The following is a 25,161-nucleotide window of genomic DNA, read 5'->3' on the forward strand; positions in this document are numbered from 1 at the left end:
CTTTAAGTCTAACTTGTATCATGTGTTTTGCACATTACTAGTCACAGCGCAGGTTTTCATTAAAAAAAAGAATGCACTTTTTAATGTTGAAGCCACTACCCATTCCATCTTTTCCATCTGATTTTCGAAATCCTAGGGTTTAATGTTTTTATATTATTCGGGACATAGTTCTAACTACGTTGTTGCACGTAAAGCTAGAAAAATCTCTCCAAATCTTTTTTTTGAGGTTGGAGACTCCACTAAATCCACCTTTAACCCCAAAATGCGCAAAGGAGACCTTGGGTAAACCAGCTAAACCACTAACTGTTAGTAGAAAAACTGGCGCAACTCGGGTTCATCTTAGCTTCCCTTAGAGCGGGTGTGTGGGTTGTACCACTGTTTTTCCACCCCCGAAGCGATCGTTGTCTAAACGAGGTCTCACTTGGACAGAGATCCAAACTGTAGAGTTTTTGCTAAATTTTTGCGTCAATAACCGTGGTCCACTGTCGACAGACATCGAGACTGAAAGACTTTGGCTCTTCCGTCCAAATAACGAGGGTACTTTCCCAATAGTCTTAGTAAAGTTTCACTGTGTCTGGGTAACCTAATTGGATACCTAATTGAAGTCGTAGCAAAAATTAGCAAAAATACGTAACTTCTTGCCCGCTAAAAATCTATATTGATTCTGACACTTCTATATCCAACTCACAGGTGTATCATTACTTTGAGAAAGAAGATTATTAATTTAACCCTTTTAGAAGGGAAGATATGGTCATTTGTTCCGGGGATGTCATTTTCGAGCCTGAGACCTGAAAAACAGGCTCAGGGCTAAACTGGTTAAGACATTCTAAATCATATTTAAGACCTTTCTTATTTTTTGGGTCATATTTAAGACCTTTTTAAGGCCTTAAATTCAGATTATCAAATGTAAGACTTTTTAAGACTTCTTGTGAGATTGTGTTTTGTTTCGGTAAAAATGGTTCGTATCGTCAGTTAGCTGAGTTTCTTCCCGTTAAGTTGGTATGACACATTAATAGGTTTAATGGGGGGCCTCCGGGTTGAACAGGTTAAGGTTTACAACCAACTTCAGCTATATTGGTGTATATGCATTATATTTTCCATGAACCATATCTGCCTGGTTAACTTTGGGCACAACTAAAAGACTAAATAACAACCTGATGAGGATAGAAGGGAATGCTATCCTCAACCTACTGTACGTTACTGAAGGTCTTCAGATCAACCACTTCCAGGTTTCGGGTCAATAATAGGTTACTAATGGACTGTGAGCCGCCACGTTAGATACTACAGTATCTTTAAATTAATAGGTATCTTAACTCTTGTGTAAGAGCATCTTGTCGAGCCAATCCATCAGAACCAGCCATGACTCATTGGCAACAACTTTTTCCTTTAGAAGATGTGAAACCTTTGAGTCAGGGGAAATCAGTAAGTGGTGAGATTTACTGAAAAAACTAACACAGTGACACTAAAAAAAAGAAACAGTTGTTCTTTCTTTCAAATCCAAGCCAGACCTGTAAATGGATGGTGAGTCGTGAGCAGAAACACAACATGGTGACTCAGGGGGGCAGAGATCTATCTGTCATGTCTGTCCATTTTTGACACTGTATCAAACACTGAAGTCATACCGCAGGGGACGAATGTTCATGTCTTCTCTATCTGTGCTGGTGAGCAAACTGTTGAAGCATGTGGAAATATTAGAAGATGTATCCGATAAGAAACAATCTGTGCAGCAGCATCAGTGTGTGGAGTCAGAATCTTTGTTCATCAAAAGGGCCGTATTATGCTTTTTGGAATGTGTTATATACGTTTTTGTGCATGTAAATGGTCTGCAAAGGCTAAAATACCAAGGTTCATACATGAGGGAGATTCTCCCCCCCTTCTGTTACATAGTGACATCACTATGTATAATTTGTTCTTCTATTCTACTGAGCTCTGGTTTCAGACAGAGGTTGAGAAAATAAAGAGCTTTTTGAACATTAAAGCAAGGAGAAATGTCACAGTAGAGGCACTAAATGCTAATATGAACCTGAAAATGAGCAAAATATGTCCTCTTTTAATAAGCTTGGTTTTCAAACAGATTAAAACCCATATAATGGACATGATTCATGCAATCCTCCAATGCTAGTAGAACAGCATAACTCGTTTTATTCCATTACATGATGTTGGATAAACTGCAAGATTAAAAGGTCACATTCTGTGTGTAGTAATGTAAAATAACATCATCTAATTTTAAAACAAATGTCAGCGCAGTAATGTCCTCATTATTCACTTTGAGTCTATTTTGCGGCAAATTAAGCTGGCCCCTCCCCTGTTTCCGGACTGTAAATAGCCACACTGCGTCACACCATGGCATCTATGATGGAAGAGGAAGGGTATAGGAAGGAGCCAAGGAAATGAGGCCAATTTCCCTGTGGGGCCCCAGTAACCAGGGGCCTAGCAGGTTCTACACAGAGAAGCCATTAACACAACTACCTAATGGCAGACCGGACCCGCCCACTTCCTGCCAGGTGTCCCCCAAGGGTGTGTACGAGGACTTTCTGACTGGGTGTCTTCCTCTCAGTAAGCCGTCTTTCTGCACCTCATTGCATTTAATCTGCTGTTTGTTGTCTGTTCCTAAGTAACCTCATCATGCTCCTTCTCCTGCTTCTTTACGATTAAAGGCTACGCAAACAATATGCTTTTTAATGGACAGGTGTTCAAGATGAGCGATGACCTCAGGCTGGGAAAAAAACAACAAAGAAATTGAAAGGTAAATTGCACAGAACGGCTTCTGTGTCAGAAGAGAGTATGCTTTGGCCAGATGAGTGGAGCCACTCAGGGAAGGCTTACTGTGTTTCCAATGGCAGTAAAAGAGAGCAGGCCTGCTAGCACAAAGTGTGCATGGCAGACTGGAAGTGGAAGAATTTCCGTCCCGGCAAGAGTGTGAGAGAAAGATAGATTAGGCGTGTGTCTGCCAGTGAGAGCAGCGCTGTTTTTCCACAAGGGAGAAGTTATTGAGGGATTTGCAATTCATCCAAACCACTCTATTTGGCGGGAAATTGGTGTGTTATCCGCTTGTGTGAGGCAAACTCTAGGTTATAAGCTCTAGCCAGCTGAATGCATTCACAGACATTCACATTACCACCTCAACAAGTGTGCCATCATGCCGGCACAGAGGAAGGAAGGCTTGGCAGAGAACGGCAAATCAAAAATCGGCACTTGACATTCAGCCGCAAATTCCTGCTACAGAATGCAAACACCACGGCCAATAAAACACTAATAATAGCTTCGCCTCAGCTCACAATTACCGTTGGAAAAAATAATTTAATGTCAGTCAACTTTGATTTCTTTATTTCATATTTGCACAAAGGAAACTGCAACTTTATTGGTTGTGTTTCATCGCAGCTCAGGCGCTTTCCAGCACACTGCTGTCACCGTGCAGGGTCAATCGGTAATCGGGTAAGTGCGTATGGAGTCCTCATGCTCCACATTCTATTAGCCACACTAATATAAGCGCTAATGAAAAGGCATTACAGAGGCCAGAAATAACCTGGCAGGGTGGTGAAGCTTCATTCCAGCCCTAGATGCCGTTATAAGAATATATGGACTGTGGCTGCGGCCGGCACACATTTCCTCCGTTCACGGGGCCTCATTATCACACAACCACGCTTCACTAGCTACAGACCTGCCTCTGTCTGCCGGGGCCAGATAGGTGGGAGGGAAAAAAGAGAGAAAAAAAGTCGGATGAAACAGAAAGAGATGATATGTGAGAAAGTGCTAAAAGGGTGGAAATGAAGGCCATGCAGGTCGCAACACTGAGGAGGGGGCAAGAGTCGAGAGGAAAGTGAGACTAAGAGTCTGAATGGAAGGAGTATGAAAACGCAGAGAGAAAGGTAGAGGAGAGGCGAGCTGAGAGAGAGGCCAACACAGATTGAGGGGGGCGAGAGTTGGTGGACGACTGTGGCAATGTTTCTCTTTTTCCTTCCCCTCCTTATTTTCCGTCTGAGTTACACGGTCATTTGGCGGCTCCGGCTGAGACCACTGGCGTGTTTCCACTGGGCCGTCTGGCCGCCTGCAGGCCTGTCTGTCTGTCTGTCTGTCTGTCTGTCTGTCTGTCTGTCCGTCTGTCTGTCCGTCTGTCCGTCCGTCTGTCCGTCTGTCTGTCTGACAGCCTGACTGTCCGTCTGTCTGTCTGTCTGTCTGTCTGTCTGTCTGTCCGTCTGTCCGTCTGTCTGTCCGTCTGTCTGTCTGTCCGTCTGTCCGTCTGTCTGTCCGTCCGTCCGTCCGTCCGTCTGTCTGTCCGACGGCCTGTCTGTCTGTCTGTGTGTCTGTGTGTCTGTCTGTCTGTGTGTGTGTGTGTCTGTCCGTCTGTCTGTCTATCTGTCTGCAGTAAGACTTTCTCTGGAAACCAACTCCAGGATACTTTGGGTATTGCTTTCCTTCTCTGAGAAATGTACTAAAAGAAAACTTAACATTATTGGGCTACAACAGTACAGGCTTAGTGGCATTCTAAATGGAATCTGAATCCAATAGTACAGTCTGGAGGCTTGGATGAGTATAAAGTGTACCAAAGTAAAAGATCATTTAGTCAGTTCTTCTTTACTGCAGAAACCATCCACTGAGTGTAAAGTAATACATTTTTCTCTAATAGACCTTGGCACAGGCTTGCTAATAGCACATAAACCAGGAAGTAGCTCATTTCATTTTGGTCGCATTAAGTTAAATATTAAGTTCACTTTATTGATGCCCATGGAGATATTCAGTTATTTACAATAACACACAGAGGCCTCAAATACAAACAAGCTGAACAGGACCTTAATGACATGCACTAATGAGAGGTTTCAGAGCGAAGGCCAGGGTTCGGCACCCAGGAGCCGTTGGGGTGTCAATGCCTCGCACAAGGACACCCAGAAGCCCCAAATAGGTGAACAGATTGGTTAAAACAGAGATACACAATGTACAATACAAACTGCAAGCCATAAAATGCTGAACTTCAGCCGATGAGCCTGTGATACGTTCTCCCAATGAAAAGAGTTTGCTTCAGTTATTTGAAGAGACTGCTTCAACCGCAGCCAAGTGGAGCAAAAAACACACAAGTGTTTGAAAGTGAGTAGAAGTTGCCATCCTCCACGAGCCAGCTTCACTGAGTCTCCATTAAAAAGTATGTTTTTTTAATTTTATGAAGTAGGAAGACCAATGCCAGGTCAGAACATACATTTCCACACCAAGCACTCAAAACCCAAAAGCTCAAACATCTGGAAACACCAACAAATCCCAAATAAATCTCATTAGGGTCTGATTTCCATCACATCCATACAGACAAGATTGTGTAAATATTGAACCATGCATTATATTCGTTTTTTAAAGATTCCATTTAAAAGTGTAATGACCAGTATTAAAAGTATATATTTCTGCATAAATTGTGGTAACATCATTTTGAGAGCAATAGGAACACATTTTACAGTAGCATCTGTTCATTATATTTGGCATTATGCAGCATAATGTGATTTCTTGGTTCCACAGCCTTTCATTAGTCAGAACCGTGGCTGAGTGGAATATGAGACGGAGAGAAAGACACGCAAAAGAAAAATATTGTGCTGTTTTTGTTTTTATAGTGGAAAACCAAAAAAGGACCTAAAACGAACCCCAGAGCATAAACATGCATGGCAACCAGAGAGGTGTTATTCCTCTGCACAAAAGTGGAGCTGGAAAGCTCGCCGTGATTCGGATTTGATGATGTGAAAACATAAGCTATGTTTTCTATCTCCAGGTTAAACTTGGATTTCTGATTGCAGGTCACTATCCTCGCCTCTCAGCCCTCACTCCTCCCCCGCTCCCCTCCCTCTCCTTTGTACTTCACTTCTCCTCAGCCTTCACCATCAACTTCTGCTCCCCTCACTCTGTCACAGGCCTTTCATTAGTTGATGGAGAGAACGTAATAAGAGTCATATATTAAGATCTCCTAGCAGCGAGCAGGCGGTGTTTAGCACAGCGGCCTCCAGGTGTCATTAGTTCTGACGACTCAACAGGCTTCTCCTTAATAGGGTTGTAATGATATAAGATTTTGAAATTCTCTCTGTAAATGATCACGCTTTTACCTATAATATAAAAAAATTGTTATAAAATGTAAATGAGCATTTATCTATAATATATTGTATGACAAAAGCATGTTTGTTAAAATGTTAATAGCAGTATGGCATGTTAAATAAACTATTACATGGAGATAACATCAGCTCTGAGCATTTACATTTATATGATAACTAACATATGTCATAAACTCGCACACGCTCACTTATTTCAGTTTTTTTCAATATCAAAAAGCAAATGTGAATCACATTTAATGAACACCACAGTGAACATCTGTCATGTCAGCAAGACAGTGAAGGCAAATGTGTGTCAAATTTAAAAAGTTGGTGATTATTGTGGAATTCTTTCTATTTTCTTTATAATATTCTGAGGGACCAAATATATCATTCATTGCCTGATTTAAGTCATTAAAACATGGTGTGAATTGCTTTATTAAATTGCTGTTTCAGGTTTCTCCTGATTAATAGAGTTCATTTATTCACTGCTCAGATTTCTGATTCGGAAACAACATTTCTACACCTTGTCCTGTGTCTCGCAGATTGGGCTGATTTCCCACATTTGATTGACAGTCGCCATTCTAAAACTTGCCTTTCATCCAAAGACAGTGAAGAAAGCAAGAACGGGCTATCACGGTTTCCTGTGTCAGATGTCAATCAACCAACACGCACTTAGGATTGGTCAAGGCCCCGCCTACCTGTCTCCATCACCGTTGCCTACGTTACGCCCTACTGGCACAAAACATCACAAGCTACAGAGTTGCACTTTTTGACAGAATGTGACGGAAACTAGTACAAAGGAAAGGTGATGCTACAAAAAGTTTGGTAAGTATCAAAATGAGTACAACAGAATAAAATGTAATCCCATGGTAATTTTTTTGTTTTGCTCGTTGCTAAAATGAGCGGCCGTTACAGCGGCGACAGTTCCTATCGACCATGTTTAAAAAGTTTGAAGAGAAAAAGTGACATCTACTTTGCTAGCTGAATAGTTTAAGTAAACTGGTTGCGGTCGCTGGAACCCAAAGACACACTCAATGAGAGTGTCACACTACATGAGAGACTTTATTTGTACGCTAATGGGTGATATAGAAATGTGGATTTGTTAGGGTTGGATTGAGATTATATTCAAAAGTATCTCTCAGCTCCTATAACATGTCCCACATTGTCCCACACAAACCTTATCTTTGTCCCACTTTGTGTCATGGTTTTGGATTTTTATGTTTTCATTTTCCACCTTTAATTTTGAAATGTTTTCCTCCTTGTGTCTTGTCTGATCCTACTTCCTGTGTTTGCCTTCCTGTCGTTAGTTTCTCTCGTGGGTCTGATTGTCTGATTGTGTTCACCTGTTGCCCCTGTGTTTCTACCTCCCCTGCCCAGCTGTGTCTTGTCCTGTGATTACCCTTCTGTGTATTTCGTCTTGTCTTCCCCTGTGCTCCATGTCTGTTCGCCGTCGTTTCTCGTCCATTATACTGTACCTGTTTGTCTCCTTTCTCTTGTCCATGCTACCTGTCCTGCTCCATGTTGTTCCTGAGCTTTTTTACCCTGATCCTTCCTCATGGTCCCTGGTTTCCTTCCTCGTACTCCCCCGGTTTTGGTAATGTTAAGTTGTTCCTTGTTTTCTTTTGTCATCAGCTTTCGGAAATAAAGCACGCTTTTTGTTCCCTGACCTTTTTTGCATTTTATCTGCACTTGGGTCCTATTTTCCCCAACCCGGACACTTGGTCACCCTATGTCACACCACCTGAACTGCCCCAAAAACAGTTTTTTTTTAAAAAAAAGAAGTAAATCAGGCAGTTTTTAGAGATGGGTAGACACAAGCTGTAGAAAAAAGAAGACAGAAAGCAGATTTCAAGAGCTATTTTCAGAGGTGGAATCTGATGAGTTTGAGTCAGGTTAAAAGTGCATCTTGGTTAATTTAGTCTTAAGAGGAGACTTGAGATCAGCAATGAGCCGGTCCAGGAAGTGGAGCACTTCAGGGTAAAACAGACATGCTACTGTAATAACAGCAGCAGCACAGAACAGCTTGTTTTAATTTTCTCTGAAGTGGAACGGCTGGATGTGACTACTGGGCCTCACATCACAGAGAGAAGAGGGGAAACAGAAACAGAGAGAAAGAGAGTCCAAAACGTTCGTACCATTTCAAGTAATCATATGAAATTAAGATGACTTATGCCTCTATGCCAAAATCAATACAGATTCCAATGAAAAAAAAGCTGAAGAACTCAACAACGGTCTACCAGATGCTGCCAAAGTTCGCCCCTTTTTAAACAGGCCAGATGCTGAATAACTTATTCACGCATTCATCTAAAATACACTGGGAAAAAAATAACTTTAATTAAATGTATTATGTCCGCAGATTTCACATAACTGTATAAGGTTAGTTGAAAGCAATAATATAAATGTTAACCTAATATTTCGTATTCAGACTTAATATTATTGCTTTCAACTAACCTAATATGTATTTAATATTAAAAAATATTAAATAATATTTAAACGTAAAACACACACACAAGTCAATCAAGTGATCATGTCTTGATGAAGTCCAGGTTGCGTATATTTTCTGTCAAGTCAAGGCTCAAGTCATCAAAACAGTGACTGAGTTGAAATCACAATGACCTGACCCCACTAGGTCCTCAGCCTCAGCAGGTCACATCCTAAGTGGAACCTGCCGGAGCTCTACCACCAGGGAGTGAATCTGTTCTGTTACTTCTTGCTGACTGTTGGCTGTTGGTGACACACTTTTGTTGTACAGTATGGAACTCCTTCAAAACGTTGTTGAGCATTGTGACTGTATCAGCTCATCCAATACTGTATGATTACTTTAACACATCTTAGTAAGAATACTGAAAGAAAATCATTTAATTTTGTAATTTCGTTTTGCTAAAAATTAATCACTTAGACCACATTGCGCCTTTTTCTGCACACAAGCTACTTTTTATGATTGATTTACAATGAGAACAGAGTGCATGCCGCCATATGCCATCAGCACCAGGAATAGCGCAGCGCGGCTTTTTACTAAGTCCTCAGCCTTTTTGTAAGGCCACTGGAGTAAATTAGTGGAAAAGCTTGTTTTTTATGTATGATCATAACTGTAACTATAACTATCATGACTAAAAATATCAGCCCGTTTGTTTGAGCAGACCTGCGGAACTGGTGTTGCTGTCATTAAATTACATTTCATTTGACTGACGCTTGCAATAAAACCACTCAGAACAACAGAAGGAAAGTGCATATATATATTCACTTCAAGCAAGTCATACCATTGTAAGTGCTGGTGAATTAGTTCCAAGGCCTAAAAGTGTTTTTAATTTCATTCCCAAGGTACAATAGAAACAGATGTCTGTTAGTGTGTAACCTTTACCTCCATACACAAATTGTCCTCTGATGAAGCTCATTCATACAAAGTGTGAGAGCAAGTACCTTTGGGTGGTTGGTGAAAAACAAAGTCTAACAAATACATGATAGAACAAAAAGGCAATAAACCCAAAGGGGGAAGCTACAGTAGTCTGACTTACAAAATCTGTGATACATTTTCAAGATATTGTTGTCATAGTAACATAAAAAAAATGAAGCGTTGGAAGGTTGCTCAACCCAGCGCCATGCCAGCAGAAAAAGGTGCAAGTGTCTAAATACGGGCTGGTTTGTAAAGCTTGGAGACTCAGGCAAACCAGCTAAAAAATACAGGCATACACTGTATACAATTCATGATAGAGTCATATAGAGTGGTGCAGGGATGACATATTTACCCGGAAGTAAGCTGCGCATGGGTTCCCTCGACATAAAAGCAATGGGATTTCTCCATAGGATTTTGGAAAATAGCTTGAAATAAGGTCTGTGGAAAACGAACCTGTTTGATAAATGCACGTTTTGTTCAGCCGGATAATATCCACATGTCTACCCTACTTTTATAATTTTCGAATCATAAATCTAATCGCCAGAAGCAAAATGCTAACGTTATGCCACGTCCTCCACAACTTCTGTAGTCTTTTCAGTCACTTTTAAACGTGTCTGAAAAACGATGGTTGTTAAAACCATAGTTTTTCAGACACGTTTACATTTATGTCAACCACAGACCTTATTTCAAGCTATTTTCCAAAATCCAATGGAGAAATCCCATTGACTCTGAGACGAGGGAACCGGTAGTGGTCAAATGCTAACTCACTTCCGGGTTTTAGGACTCGTCACTGCACCACTCTATGGCTATGGGACATGGTATATAAAGTCTTAACATTTAAAAAGTAAACAAATATAAACTTAATTTGCTTCTTGCTGCTTCTGAAATTAATCAAGATGTTTACAATGACATAGCAAAGGGATTTAGCTCGGTAGGATATACATCAGTACTAAACAAATGATGTTGTTGCAACAAGGCACTTCTTGGAGTCTTTAAATTGATGTATTGCACCAAGGTGCTGGGAGATTAGAAGCCTCTCGCTCCCCAGTCATGATTATTCAAATGAGATGTTCACTTTGTGTTTGAGAGATTATTAGAAGGCTTGAAAAGCATGCAGGACTAGAAACTAAAATGGGATTTCCTTTCCTGCCCCCTAGAAGAAAAAAAATCCGAAACTACGAAAGGTCATCACGCCGAACATTAGCTGCCTTGATGTAGTTTGTTTATAGCATCAAGTTATCTTTTTATTTCTGACAATTGAATTTTGGCTTCAGAAATCACAAAGTGGTGTTAATATGTGGAGATTATCCTGCTGAACAAAAGGTGCTAAGTATATTGAACCTTTGTTAGCCACAAAGCTCATTTTCTGCAATATACAGAAATCCAATGGTAAAATCCCTTTGCTTTTTGTCTTTGTGCCCTTGTGATGCTAGCTTCAGGGTCGGCCTACAAAAATACATCATCACTGCACCACTCTTTTTCTGTTGGGTGTGCTCATAATATTGTCAAGATCACGGAGTCTGGGAAGCTGAGGCAAATAAGGAAGATTACTTGTAATGCACATTTTTGTCGGCATTCAAAAATACGAAAGACGGTAAGAAAATGTTGTGTGTTCCTAACAACATCACTGGAACCATTAACACTGACAACTCTGTTTCAGAATGAGTAGCTTCATGAGTATCTAGGCCAGGGTTCCCCAGACTACGGCCCGCGGGCCGCATACGGCCCGCCACGCCCCTTTGACCGGCCCTCCACCTCTCTGCACCTCACCATTTGAACTGGCCCAAAGAAAGAAAAAAAAAAAAAAATATAAATAATTATAAGATATTTTTTTAAAATATTTATTTTAGTGTTCCAACTTGTTTTTGTGAAATAATAACATGACTCTCCTCTCCAAAACGAGGGCGGTAATCGCTGTTCATTCCGTCACCTGAGATAGATATCGAGGCGTCAGTATGCAGTGGCCAGAGGCAGCTCTGGTAGTGGCCATGAGCCCAAACAGTGGAACTGTCAGTCAGATCGCTCTAGCGCTCTATCACGCTTTAAAAAGGCAACGTTATGTATACGATTCTGGTTGCCAAAAGTCTGGTTAACATTTGCATCTTGTTTTTTTTAACCACTAAAATAATTTTTTTATTAACCATTTATATTTTATATAATTTAATATGTGTGTCTGTATTATTTATAATGACGTTATGTTTATGACCCGATTCCGCCACCACTTACAAGACTGAATCCGACAGTCATGCGCAGAAAAATATTATGCTTACAGTGTGAAACAGCAGTGGTAATGGCGTGCAGTAAAGTGAGGATAAATTGACAGAGAGTGTTCGGTTTTTAAAATGACAATGGACCCAAAGGATTTATTTTTTGTTCCATGAAGGACCGCGTGACCATTTGTATTATTATGTAAAAAAAATGTGGCCGTGTTTAAAAGAATTCAACCTTCGCCGCCATTCACGAAACCCGGCACAGAGGAGTATGCTAGCTTTGGAGCGGGCTAGCGAGAGATGATAAGGTTCGGCCGTCTTGAAAGGCGACTAGCTGTTCAACAGGATGCCTCCTTCGTCAATCCCGGGTCAAACCTGGGCTGCTGTCCGGCTAGCTACAAAGTATAACCTACTGCTACCCACAGGCACAGCCCGTTCACAGACGGAGAATTGGACAGTGCCTATGATGCTGGCTGTGGCCGAGGAGGTGTGCCGAGAAGACAGATGGTCCTTCCGTGGGGTGAGTCTCTCAGCAAAACGATGACGAGACGAATTGAGGAGATGGGGGGAAACGTTTGACCAACTGAGAGAGAGAGCCGCAGAATTCAGTGTTTTGCTTTAAGCCATGGATGAAAGTAATGACGTACAGGACACGGCACAACTGTTGATTTTTTTCGTGGAGTCAACACACGTTTTGAAGTGATCAGAGGAGCTGGGCCATCACTGAGAAGCCTAAAAGGCACAACAACTGGATGAAGTACCTTTTTGTCGAAGTGTGCAAAACAATAGGGCCGAACTTGGTGCAATGGGCTAATTTTGCCAGTGTCACAGCAGATGGATGCCCAGCATCGGTCGGATATACGAGGGGTCCTAGTAGCGGCGCTTGAACGGCGAGTTCGAGGAAACGAGGTCTCAGCCCCAGACCACGATTCAAGTCCACTGCCTGATACCAACCAGCAACGCTGTGGCTGCAAAAGTTTTGAAAGTGGGCGTCTGTGATGAAGGTGTTGTTGCCCGTGTCAACTTACATCTCGGAAAAATGGGCTGAAACACAGGCAAGTTTCCAGGCCTTTTCTCTCGAGCTGGGGTCCTGGCTCACCAGGATGTGCTGTATACACGAAATCCGGTGGTTAGTCGAGGCAAAGTATGCGCCGTTCGTGCTGGCCGAATCAACACTTCTCCAGTCTAAAGGTGAACGGTGGGAGCTGACCTGACCCGGAGTGGAAATGGGATCGGTTTTTAACTGAAGTGACTGAACTGTTGAACATCATAATCAAGGCAAGGGGATCTATCACAGCGACATGTATTCATAAAAGATTCGAGGTCAAACTGCAGTTTTGTCGACAGGTCAAACGGATTAACATCTTGAAAAGCTACTGCGGAAAGGTTTAGTACCGAAGTGCAAAGATACTTGGGTGGGGAGATGCTGCAGGAGAGTTAGTGTGCGCTTCCGCGAGTTCATGTCACACAAAGAATAGTTGTTCCAGAACTTATTGTGTGACATGACGACGACATTTTTTTCAATTATGACACTAGCGACGAGAATAGTGATGGCCATTTTAAAGACAGCATCAAGCAGCAAATCATTCAGTTACTATGTGAGCACCAGAGGAGGATTAAAACATTAAACAACATGTCTGACAGAGGTGTACGTTTTTGGCATACATGCAGCAGACGTTTTGCTATGAAGAAATAAAAATCAACGAGAAGTTCAGTGAGATTTGTTTCAAAACTTTTGAGACTGGCACCACTAGCTCACCCAACATTCAGACCTTCTCACCAGCCGAAGCAAGCACACNTTAAAAGCATCAATCTGGTGCACTTTGAGAGCAAAATGAAGAGATCTATGGATACATCTCTCAACATACATATGAAACAGAACTGTAAACAGATTTACTATTTCTTTATAGATATTTTACAAATCACTCCCCTTTTAAAACAAACCGTTTGAGACCCACTAAGATAACTAGACTAAAGTTAACTATCTAAACACTGAGAGTCCTTTACTTCACCTAAGCTGAGGTTATCTGAGACTCTCAGTGTGACAGGAGAGAGTTCTCCCTCCACTTTGTTGTTGAAAAAGCTCCTTATATCCGTTAGCTTGGCTAGCTAGCACCAGATGCTAACCACAACGATCTCCGGTAGAGACCCACCGGTGCTCGCGCGCGCACACAAAATGGCTCGTGCCACACACACACAGAGCAGAGCTTGAATGAAACACAGAGAGCCAGAAGTAAGCTACTTGTACTCACGAGGCCTATTATGTGCAGAATCCCTCTCGCTTTCAGGTGGTTTTGATTGAATGTCCACACGTGGACGTTTAAGGACTAAAAAACGATCCATTTGTCACTTTGCTGTTAGCAAATAATTTGGCGCTCCAGCTAACAGGAAGTCACTCAAGTGTCACAAAGTAATTTAGCCTATGGGTAGGTCAAAAATCTAATGGGTGCTGGCCATTGGCCTAATCACCTGTGTTGGCTTTATGTTTTTGGTCAAACATTTGTTTGTTTCACATTTGCATTGATGTAATCAATAACTTTTCTAATTTAATTTAATTAAAAAAATAATAATAATTCTCGAAAAAAAAAAAAACATATTTATTGGGGGTGCTTAGGGGGTGCTTTGGCAATCCTGGGGGGTGCTTCAGCATCCCCTAGCTCCCCCCTGGTGCCGCCCCTGACGCACACATCTCTGCTTGTCTGGCTAATACTGTATGTCTCAGTTTCTGGCTGTTTCTTGAATTTGTATCTTCTTGGTTTTTTGCACTAAATATAAGCTGCTTTGAATAAAAGTGTCAGCTAAATATAGTGTAATATCAAAGAATATCCCAATAATGACAGTTCCATATGCAGTTTGCCATACACACTGACATGATATTCTGGCATCTGCATCCTAGCTGAGGTCACCAGCTTCCCTGCTGAGCATGCATACAGGGTGCAGGGACTTGACATTAGCACTGCCTCCCTGGAGAAGCCCTATTCTCTGCTGCTTGTTAGTGGAGCAGCGGTCAGGAGGCTGCTTGGGGCGCACAAAGCCTTCTGTCTGTCTCCTGCCCATTAACACCAGGCTGTGTCAACAATGCCTAATGTTGCACTAGGTTTATGTAAGCCTGAGCCCTCGCAGACATACAAGCGTCAGCCCTCTAATTGGCCATGATTCCTCCACTCTCTCAGTGAACTCTGCGAGAACAGACAGCCATTAGCCCTCTGTCCATCACGCTCCGCTCCAGTTGCAGCCTCGAGGTCACATTTAGATTCAACACACACTCAAGCAGGGCATCTTGCACCTCAAACCAGTGTCATGAAGAGTCAATGTCACTCAGCTCGTCACGGTGGACTTCTGCTAGCCCTTCTGTCTGAAGACACAACAGGTATCTTATTCTGCTCAGGTGTCATGCACGTGTTTGAGTTGTGAGTCACATTAAGTCAGTAATTAGTTGAGCCACCATTGTATACAACTAGTCAATGTTACCGCTGTTTTTTAAAAGTTTTAAAATACTACGAAAGTATTGCTAACCAAGGATTGTAATGAAGTGCTGTTAGTAAACATAAAAGTAGGAGAAAAGGTTTCACACTCCTTCATCTATTCAAAGCCCTCAGGCTTGCTTCAAAATCAATAATCTTTTTTAGGCTGGAAATGGTTGTTGATCTTAAAAAAACGCCTGAAGGCCTAAATTTCATCGGAATGAAATAGAAATGCAGATGGAGCCAGAGAGCCATCTTTTTGTATTTTCAAAAATGTTGTCGGGGAGATACAAATTCAAGCAAAAATAAATGTACAAACAACGGTTGTTTATTTGATGTGTATTACAATACATTTGAATGAATGTGGAACCAGTGTATTATGACTATATGGCTCTATGATACATATGGTCCTCAGCATGAAAGAGTCTTTTATGTCTTACAGTATATGGAGCCAGAGAGGTTATCACTTTTCATTTTTATTGTAACAAGGCCCATATGGCAGAGTGATGCTATTATTGGCCCATAGCCCAGTACTTCCACCTCACAAGCCCATCTTTCACATGGAGCTTTATAAGCTTTAGGTCTGATAAAGGTATCGGGCATCGGTGCAGACCTCAAACTAAGAGCATCTAAGCCGAAGGTCAAATAAATCCCAGATATCTTAGCCCCATTTATGTAGAAATATCCTTTCCAGATGGACAGAAGCATCGCAAATGTGAGATTAAGCACAAACTGAAGTGGTATTTCAGGTTTAACTACAAAGAATTTGATACACATTAGGTCACAGACCCCCATTTGAAAAGATTTTGCTCCAGGGACCTACATCTGAGAATAATTTGGTATGATTAATAACAGAAATCTCTAGTTGTCAACTACAGTTGAGGAGATAACCGTTGGCCAAGTGAAACCTATTATCAAAATAGTCTCTAATATCTCTCTTACACACATTGGACTCACCTCTACAGTGAATTAAGAAGGGAAAATAAACTATTCCACATTTCTCCCCAAGGTTGAAAACCACTGAAGAACTTACAAAACAGCCAAATAAGCAAGGAATCCAAATTTGGGAAGCGAGGCCAAGGCTAACACATGATATCTCTTGACATTTCCAAGTAAACCATTCCTCCCCTGAGAGCAAATACAGTGTTGTCCTGAAGAAAGAAATGAAGTTCTACATTGTTATCTCAAACCGGCGGAGGGTATCCAGCATGTATCCTCAGACATGCCCTGACTAGCAATTCATTCTACTCCATTAATCGATAAACAGAAAGAGCTCTTAAAACGCTAAAGCTAATCCTGTCAGCCTGCCGGAGAGGCCACACCGTTTTATCATCTACCTGTCACACGAAATCTTTCACGAAGATAAAAGGGAGCCTGACGAAAATGCGGTAACATGTATGTGCTGAGAGCCTGTCATACAGATACAGTACGTGCACACAGTGTGAGCAGCTTGTCAGGCCCAGCATGATAACGCTCTGCTGAAAGGAAACACGTCTTACCCCATACACGTGCTTTGCCCCTGCTTTGGCCGCGAACATGGACAGGATCCCAGTCCCGCTTCCAACATCCAGAACGATTTTGTCCTTGAAGGCGTGCTTGTTGTGGTACATGGCGTTCCTGTAGGTCAGCGTCCTCACTTCGTCCTTCAGCATCTCCTGGTTTAGCATATGAGAAATCATTTCAGGAAGATGTGGACACAGCTAACCCCTGAGGAGAGGGACAATTTATTTTGTGAATTAACAACATTGGCTGGACAACATGGGGCTGGATTTGCCGGGATATCTGCAGAGGAGCGGTGGAAAATAACACACATAATCAAACTCTATATATTTTCTCAGCCCTATGGTTCTATATTCAAATCCAGGGTTGATTTTCCAATAAACCCCATGAGCATTCATTCTTTGTCTGAATGCATGCATGCGTGAGTGTGAGGAAACGACAAAATAAAACGACCCCTGAGCTTCTACCCAGAAATATAAAAGATTAATCTCACAGGTCATATAGGAACGTCTATGTTATTATATTAGATCTCATGTCCTTTGATAGGATTGGTTGACCATAACCCCACCCATGGTTCTAACTGTCTACGACATAAAGATTTAAGCTATTATAGGTTGTTTGTGTAGTCTAGAGCATGAGGAGGCTGGGAGTTCACAAAAAGTGTCACACAAGATCATCATTATGGTGCATTTCCAACTAATAATAGAGGAGTCTGAAATAATTAGGTCTAAAAGAGAAAAAGAAGTGAAGACAAATAAAAACACAGAGACCAACGTCAGCGGGAATCAAAGACCGATTCATGGTCCCTGCGTAGCCATGAGGGTCTGCATGATCTAGTTTTTGTCATCTACCCTGGAGTTAGATCAAGGCTTTAGTCTGGCCTTTTAAAGTTGCTGTGCAGATTTGAGCTTTTTGCCTCATTTTGTTCTATTTTCAAACCGAATTAATAATGTACACTAGAGCTCTTTTTGGTGAAAATGACATCACAAATTACGAGTTTCATTTGCAATTCAGGCTCAATTCCTAATGGTTGACATTTTATTCATGACTGAGATCTAAAGGCAAAGGCAGCTGTCTAATAGGTAAATAGAAAAAAACACAAGACATCAAATAAGAAGTCTGAGGTAAAATTATATTATCTTACCGTTTAAATAGATCTTGCAGGGATATTTCTTGGTTTTATTTTTATTCAATGCATCTTCGAACTTAAATATGTTTACACTCAGGTTTAAAATAATGGAGCAATTACTTCACTGTGTTCTCTGAATTATATTTGACATTTACTATAACAACAATGTCTTCTGCAAGTTGAACAATTTGCAAAATGACAGAATTAAGATGTAATATTACGTCACTGTGAGAATGAAAGACTATTCCCTAAGTTTGCCGCTGTACGTACATGTGGAGCTGCTGGTATAACTATCATCTGATGAATAAAAATGCATATTCCATAGGGTCCAGTACAAACTATCTTTAGTAGTCTTAAGTAGTCTTTCTTTTTCTTTTTATTGATTTCTATTGTGGAAACCCAAAGAGTTAAGTGTACATAGCAATTATTTTAAGTGCAGTTCATTCTGGACTTTAGTTGCTGACACTATTTGATGAAAAAATTCCGCTCCTTCATGTTACAAAGTATAAAATAAACCCTGACAAGAAACAGACAGGAACAAGACAGAAGAGTGATTCTCACTGCAATATGACATACCTCATGTATACCAAAGTGGGCGTAAGAGTCAAAGTAGTAGTCTCGTGAGGTCATCTCCTCTGGGCTAAGGAACTTGGAAATCTTCCCCCGCCCAGGAGGGGCGGCCAGGCTGGCCACATGCGGTGTGTGTGGCGGCAGAGGAGGCCGCGAGGCATGTTGGATGGAAGGCACCGGCTTGGGCAATGAGGTGGGCTGCGCCGACTGGGACTGAATTATGCGGATCGGCCGTGGCTGCGGCTGTGGCTGCTAGAAACAGAGAGAAAGAGAGGAACAATTGTTCATTGAGGCCAAGAACTCTAAGGTCTAGTTATCCAAATCACTTTACGAGTAAGACACAAAATGTGGAGGTAACATCAAGGTGCGATTTGCATTCATGCCCTAATCTTTATCCATTTCATATGCTATTTCCCACTTAGCTCAACTGTCAGTCTACTGTTACAAGAATCCGTCTGGTGGTTTCACAGAGTCCAGAGAGTTCATTGAGTCTGGAGAATACTTTGATACTGACATGAAGTCTGTGAACAGAAGGCAGGAGGGATGGCAAGAAAGCTCTGCTCTGCACAGACGGTCCACCCATAATGCGCTGATTATCACCTCTCAGGCCAGCTGGAAAGGTCTAGCCACAGGGTGTGTGTGTGTGTGTGTGTGTGTGTGTGTGTGTGTGTGTGTGTGTGTGTGTGTGTGTGTGTGTGTGTGTGTGTGTGTGTGTGTGTGTGTGTGTGTGTGTGTGTGTGTGTGTGTGTGTGTGTGTTAGTTTGGGAGTAAGACACAATGTGAGGGAGGTGGAGAAACAGACTCCCAGTTTCTCTGTTATGTGCCAATAAGCCGATTATTGTGTTTGTTCTCGTTCCAACTTTCAGCCTTCTAATAATAAATGGTAAATTATTGCGCCGTGAACGAAAATAGGTGTATGGGAGGGATGCTTTAGTTATACATCACCATATTTAATCTTTAATCTCCGGAAAGCAAAAAAGTTGCATATTAAATAGTTATTTCGCTTACATTTTATATACTGTAGGAACAAAGTATTTTCCATTACTCCCCTCTCCATCCCTAAAGTAATGATAATTGCACTGCTGCCTTCTCCTTGGCTTTAAAGGATTTGAAGTTATAAAAATGATATTACCATTAAGGTGTCTTTACATTTCAAAAAACTTCTTGCATTTCCCTTATTAAAAAGGAAAATACCAACTTCTCCTAATCCTTAAAGCCATGATGTTGATCTGAAGAGGGTGCACTTCAGTGCTGCGCAGCATATTAACCTACTATTTCTGAGGCTAATATTCTTGAGACGTGGTTATAATTGAAATAATCAAGGAGCCTTAACTGCAACTTCACTTTTTAGTGTCCCTGTTTCATTGTGTTTGTTAGCTTCTTGCAGAGTTGTGTTTATGCACCACTTTTCGTTAACGCTGCGCATGTTTCCTCAAGTTGGTGAATGTTTTCGAAATGCTGCGCATGTGTTTTCAAGATAGTGAAGATGTTTGTTCATTTGCATGTGTTTTCGCACAGTTGTTTTTATTGCATCGTTTTTGTAACTTCAGCGTTCTTCTCCTAATGGAAATGTTGTGGGCCGTTGTAACGTGCTGGCATCTGTCAGCAACCGTATATTATACTTTATAGTCATTCACCTTGAAGCTCAGTTCTTTCACGCCTTCCACTGCAAATGAAATCTTGGCATCTTCTACAAATAAATTACACCAGCGAAAGCAAAAAAATAAGGATTTGATGAACAGCTGGCTCCAAGCCCTCACTTAAAGAGTCAATAATTACAAGGCGGGCCACAGAGGCGGCGATTAAAGCTGCCAAGTTTAATACAGAATTGTGGGATCCCTTTCAAAGTTGCAAATCAGGAAAATCGTCATTTAGCGCAGAGATTAAAGTTGACAGGGGGTGCAGTGCGGTCAGAATGGAGCAGCTGCAGTGAGTGTAACTGAGATGCCCCCTGACAGAGGAAGGAGAGAGTGCCATACGACCTTGACTCTGCCCCCACGCCCCCAGACAGATAAACACATTTAGGGTTGTATTTCCGACTTTATCCTCGGGCCTTCATGGAGGATAGGATTGTTGTAAGAGAAGGACTGACTTGGCACTTCTGCGGGGACACATAGGCACTTCTGTACATTTGTGTTACACCTCTGTTAAAATCTCAGTAGGAGGATAATGCAGTAAAACTCAATGGAATTCATATCCGCAAAAAGGTATCAGATACAGGAAAAGCTTTTTCCTGCTATAAGGTTGAGGGAAATCAGTATCATGAGGAAAGAGAATCACTTTGGTCTTCTCCCATTATGGCACTTAGGTGCCTCTGAAAAATCTAACTTTCCAAAACAACACAGAGGAGCAAAATTAATGCAGTTCCTGCTGACTTCATCGATAAAATAAGAGTTTTGCGATTGCTTCTACTAATAAACTTGATTTGGAGTAACTTTTCCTTTTTATGAGCTATGTTGCAACATGAGGCTTCTCAGGGTGAATCTTTAATGCATGACTTATCAGCACTGCTTAATTGCATTGTGAATACCGATGTGGCACTGCACTCAATAAAATGCATTGTGAATACCGATGTGGCACTGCACTCAATAAAATATTGGGCTCATGTTGTGCTGCTCTGAATTAAAAAATAAATAAATACAAAAAACGCAGTAGATTATTATTTCAATCAAAGGTGTATAATGTACATTTGGAAGGTGGGGCAATTGATAGACTTTAACTATTCCCTGCATCAAAGGAATCCCTGTTAGATTGGTGAGGTTAGAAATTGTCGGATTTGAAATTGACAAATCAATGTCTCATAAACAAATGGTTGTTAAAACACACACAACGTCTCTTTACAATTGTAGTAATGTAGACAATGGGCTACAACCTAATTTTTGTCAAAACAAGCCAATACACGCTAAGCATTGGTATCAACCTGCAGCAGGAGGAAAGAGAAGTGCGCAGGGACTGTCTACAAAGTACAATAATACAAATTAGAACATGTTTTCAAAAACTTCCCTGTCATACATATACCAAAATAACTTCACACATTAATGGCCTCATATGGTTATATTGAAATACTTGTTTGGAAGAAATATGCCTTTAAAGATGTTGTGCTTATTTTTCCTTGTCTAAAATATTTAATACCTCTACTATTATTCAGTGTAGTGCTTCAAAGTTATTTCACAAAGGGGAGGCCCACATCCATTTTTGATCAAAGTTCCCATTCAGGGAGCTTTGAATATTACATCTTGGTAAACTTGTATTCCGTGGACACAACAACATTTATATAGAAGCTTTGCAGTGACGCAGAGCCGCCTTTCATCACAGTTGAGGGACATTTTAATTTTAAAATTGGAAGGAACTGTGACTCAGTGCCCGCGAGAGAGATAGACTCAGCCTACACTTTGTAGACGGTCCCTGCGCGTCTCCTGTGGCTGCAGGTTGTGGTTTAAGTTGCACAGCTCGGATGACGGTGCAAATTGACTTATTTTGTTACCAATTGTTTAGTTTTGTTACTACATTAAACGGTCGTTAAGAGACATCGTTTGTGATTTTTAGGATGTTTTTGTTTTTGAGTTATCGATTGGTCCAGTTAGAATCCGTCGATTTCTATCTAAATGTACCGAACTATCCCCGTTTGGATCCCTTTAGGAGGTGTTACGTGGAACCAATAATGTGGACTCATAGGCTGCTGAACCAATACGTCTTTAGCTCACCGTACTTTTCTCCACAAACTGCTCCTCACATCGGCGCTCTCCTCTTCCTCTGCAAGGTGCTGCAGTACCTTGGACAGCGCAAGTTGTCTGAAGCAGCAGCACATTCTGTCCCGTTAAACATCACCATGCTCACAGCATATTCCTTATTAAAACGGGGTGTTTTTACGCAAATAGATGACACAATATATAGATGTTTTACGACGCTGAACAGACTGGGCAAGTTGTTGTAAAATAAGATTTTCCTTGGAACAATTTGATCGCTGTAGCCTACTATAATTTAAAGTGAAACCAAATGTGCTCGATGTTGGAAACACTCACTGCACAAAATGAATATTAAATTAATGCAGGGGTGTAATGCAGGGGTCCCTCAGACTGCAATCTCCCTGTCAGTATCTGCATTTTGTCAGTGGTGCAACTTCTACTAAATGGCTTAATATGATGTGACACGTTTAGGGCTCTGAACGAGCACTCACGTGTTTCCTCTGAAAATCAATGGTGTATCTCACACTTACCTCAATGCTCTCAGACTCCGCCATTTTTCTCCTGAGGAGCATACAGCGGGACGAGTGCTTAATTCCCATAGGAGCCGTCGCAAAAATGTTCACAAGATAAAAGTAAAGAGGATGAGCCGAGAGAGTTCGCCTCAACCAACCAACCTCTTCTTTATTAATTTATAATAACTATCATTCACATCCCACACTGCAGTGTTCTTTAGACATTCTAAGACTCGGAAAAGACACAAAACTAAACGAGGTCCCAAAAGCATTGCAGCCACTGTTGCGATTAAGAGTTGATTCCATCGTACTAAAGTTTGGAGTCCACTGGGGCGCATTGCTGGAGAGCATAAGAGGAAAAGGCATCCTTGGCATCAGCTGGAAAATTATTGGTATGAATGTCCTTTCTCCATGACCCGACCAGCGCTGTCAGGAGTTCCAGAATGCAGCACCAAACGGCAGATTGTCTTGAAAACAGTGTTTTAGCCCCAGTTTGATTGATTTCTCCTCCGCAACATTGATTCCATGTAGTACACCGTCCGCTGCCTCACAGAGCGCCTTGCCGCTGAGTGCATGCACAGAAATCTGGCGACTCTTAACACGTGCCCACGAATTTCTTATCAGCTACCACATGCCACCCATAATGGTCAGCCCCCCCTGATTTTTGTTTAATGGATCTACTCTCAGGAATCCAGCTCTTCTGCTCCATTTATCCCGCTCTCCATCCTCTCAAAGTGCTACACGCTGCCTGCCAAGGAGTTTGGATGACTCCCCTGTTGAAATAGCGAGGATGCTCTCTGTGCTCAAGTTGCACACACACCAAACACACAGAGAGACATGGTGTGAGGAAGGGACCACTCCTGTCTCAGGGTCACAGCTGGCTGTACTTCCTATATGTTTCACATGCTCCAGGGATGAACCCAACCACCTCAGCACACATTCAAACCTATTTCCTTGATGCCACTTCCCGCAGATGCAAAGCCATTGCCTCTCATACTTATTTTTCTTGACCATGACTGGTCTTTTGAAATATTATAAGCCTAAATGATTCTGCCCAAACTGCAGTGCTTTTATAAATAACTGCAGATTGACATTGCTGTCAGATCTGTTTTATAACAACATTTGTGTGGCTATCTTCTCTCTGAAGCCTTCTGCCTTTGCGCTGAAGTCTATTTTGAGGAGAGGCCATCCCTCTGTGCCACCCACACCACTCACCACTTGTTACATTATTCAACAGAGAGAGTAGGCAGTCTCGGCAGGAAGCAGGCACCAGGACAGTAACCTGCCCAGATGCTCTTTTAGTGCCATTACACTCATTACTACACCAGTCACATGGATATGTACACTATACAGTCTATTTAGGCCAATCACAATCACAGTTAGACATGTACATTGCATGCAAGCGTTTCAACAGCTGCCTCTAGGGCTATTCTTGTGGACGGGCCTACGGCAGGCATGAAAAAAATCTTTCAAAGCCTCGCCCATTCACTTGAATGGGGTGACGTAGAAGATTTTTAATCTTCGCCGAACTGCATTGTGGGGAGCGGAGCATCGTGAGCATAAAAAGTTGAGCAATGTTCAACTTTTGATGCTTCCAATGCTTGCGAAGCTGGCATCAGCCAGTCAAATCCCGTTTATGCAAATCCCGCCAGTGCAAGCGCTAGCCAATCAAACTGCGTGCAAACTGAGAGAACCAGACCATAGTTCATTTCCTCATATTCCAAACGAGAAATTACGGTAGCAAATCATCCGGTTCTTTACGACCAGAACTATTTACCGGGATACAAACCGGAGGAACCAGGCATGGAGGGAGGTGGCAGAGACAGTGGGTGAAACGGGTAGGTTTTTCGCCTGTTTGGGGAGTTTATATATCCAGTTTACTTCGTTTTAACATTGTTATTGCTTTGTATGTCGGGGGCGGGAGATTCATTGTTGGTCGCGTTGCTCGTAAAAAATCGCCAAGCTTCAGACACGCCCAGAATCAAGATCTTTCAAGATTTTTTTCATGCCTGTGTGTGGACCATAGACTGTATAAGGTGTGGACGGGCCGTTAGAGTCTGTACATGAGCTACATGACAACCTTAGCATGCTAACTTGCTCATAATAACAATGTTGATACAGCAGTGGACACAAGCTGTCCGAAGGGCGCGGGCGGAAACAAAGCAAAAGGCCAGCACCTCATAGAAAGTCTTAGCATGCAGAGCAGACGACTACAGTGCTTCTCAAAGTGTGGTCCGCGGACCACTGGTGGTCCGTGAGCGCCCCCTAGTGGTCCGTGAGTATTTTGTTAAAATTTCACATTTGAAATACATTTATTTATTTAAGTTTTCCGCACTCTCGCGGGAATATCTCCGCAATGGAGCGAGCTTAAGTTACACTTTCAATTGCATGAAATAGCCTAGCCATCGCAACACCTTCGTCACACATCGTTGCCACTTGTTTGTGCCATTTCCGATTGTAATCTGTTCTAGAAAAACAATGTGTTTCTTTTAGATTTCAAGAAGCATATAAAACAAACAATGGATATCTTTTATGAACATTTATCCATGTTGGAAGTAGATTTAGATGTGTTAGGAGTTAGAGAGAGATTATTATCTAATATATGCATGTATCCAATGAAGCATTGCATAAAGTCTG

General features: G+C 41.7%; 1 protein-coding gene across 1 annotated transcript in view; it reads right to left on the reverse strand.

Annotated features, from left to right (window-relative positions):
• LOC104959688 (protein arginine N-methyltransferase 8-B-like) overlaps positions 1 to 23,342 on the reverse strand; it is a 74,098-nt gene extending 50,756 nt beyond the window's left edge. Inside the window, exons 1-3 of the mRNA XM_010787591.1 lie at positions 22,543 to 23,342; positions 18,333 to 18,578; positions 16,627 to 16,782 (exon numbers count right to left, since the gene is read on the reverse strand). Coding sequence (XP_010785893.1) covers positions 16,627 to 16,782; positions 18,333 to 18,578; positions 22,543 to 22,611 — 471 coding nt within the window. The 5' untranslated portion in view covers positions 22,612 to 23,342. The remainder of the gene's footprint in view (positions 1 to 16,626; positions 16,783 to 18,332; positions 18,579 to 22,542) is intronic.
• Between the last annotated feature and the right edge of the window lie 1,819 nt (positions 23,343 to 25,161).

Source organism: Notothenia coriiceps, unplaced genomic scaffold (assembly GCF_000735185.1).
Source record: "Notothenia coriiceps isolate Sejong01 unplaced genomic scaffold, NC01 NC01_scaffold00030756, whole genome shotgun sequence".
Taxonomy (NCBI): Eukaryota; Metazoa; Chordata; class Actinopteri; order Perciformes; family Nototheniidae; genus Notothenia; species Notothenia coriiceps.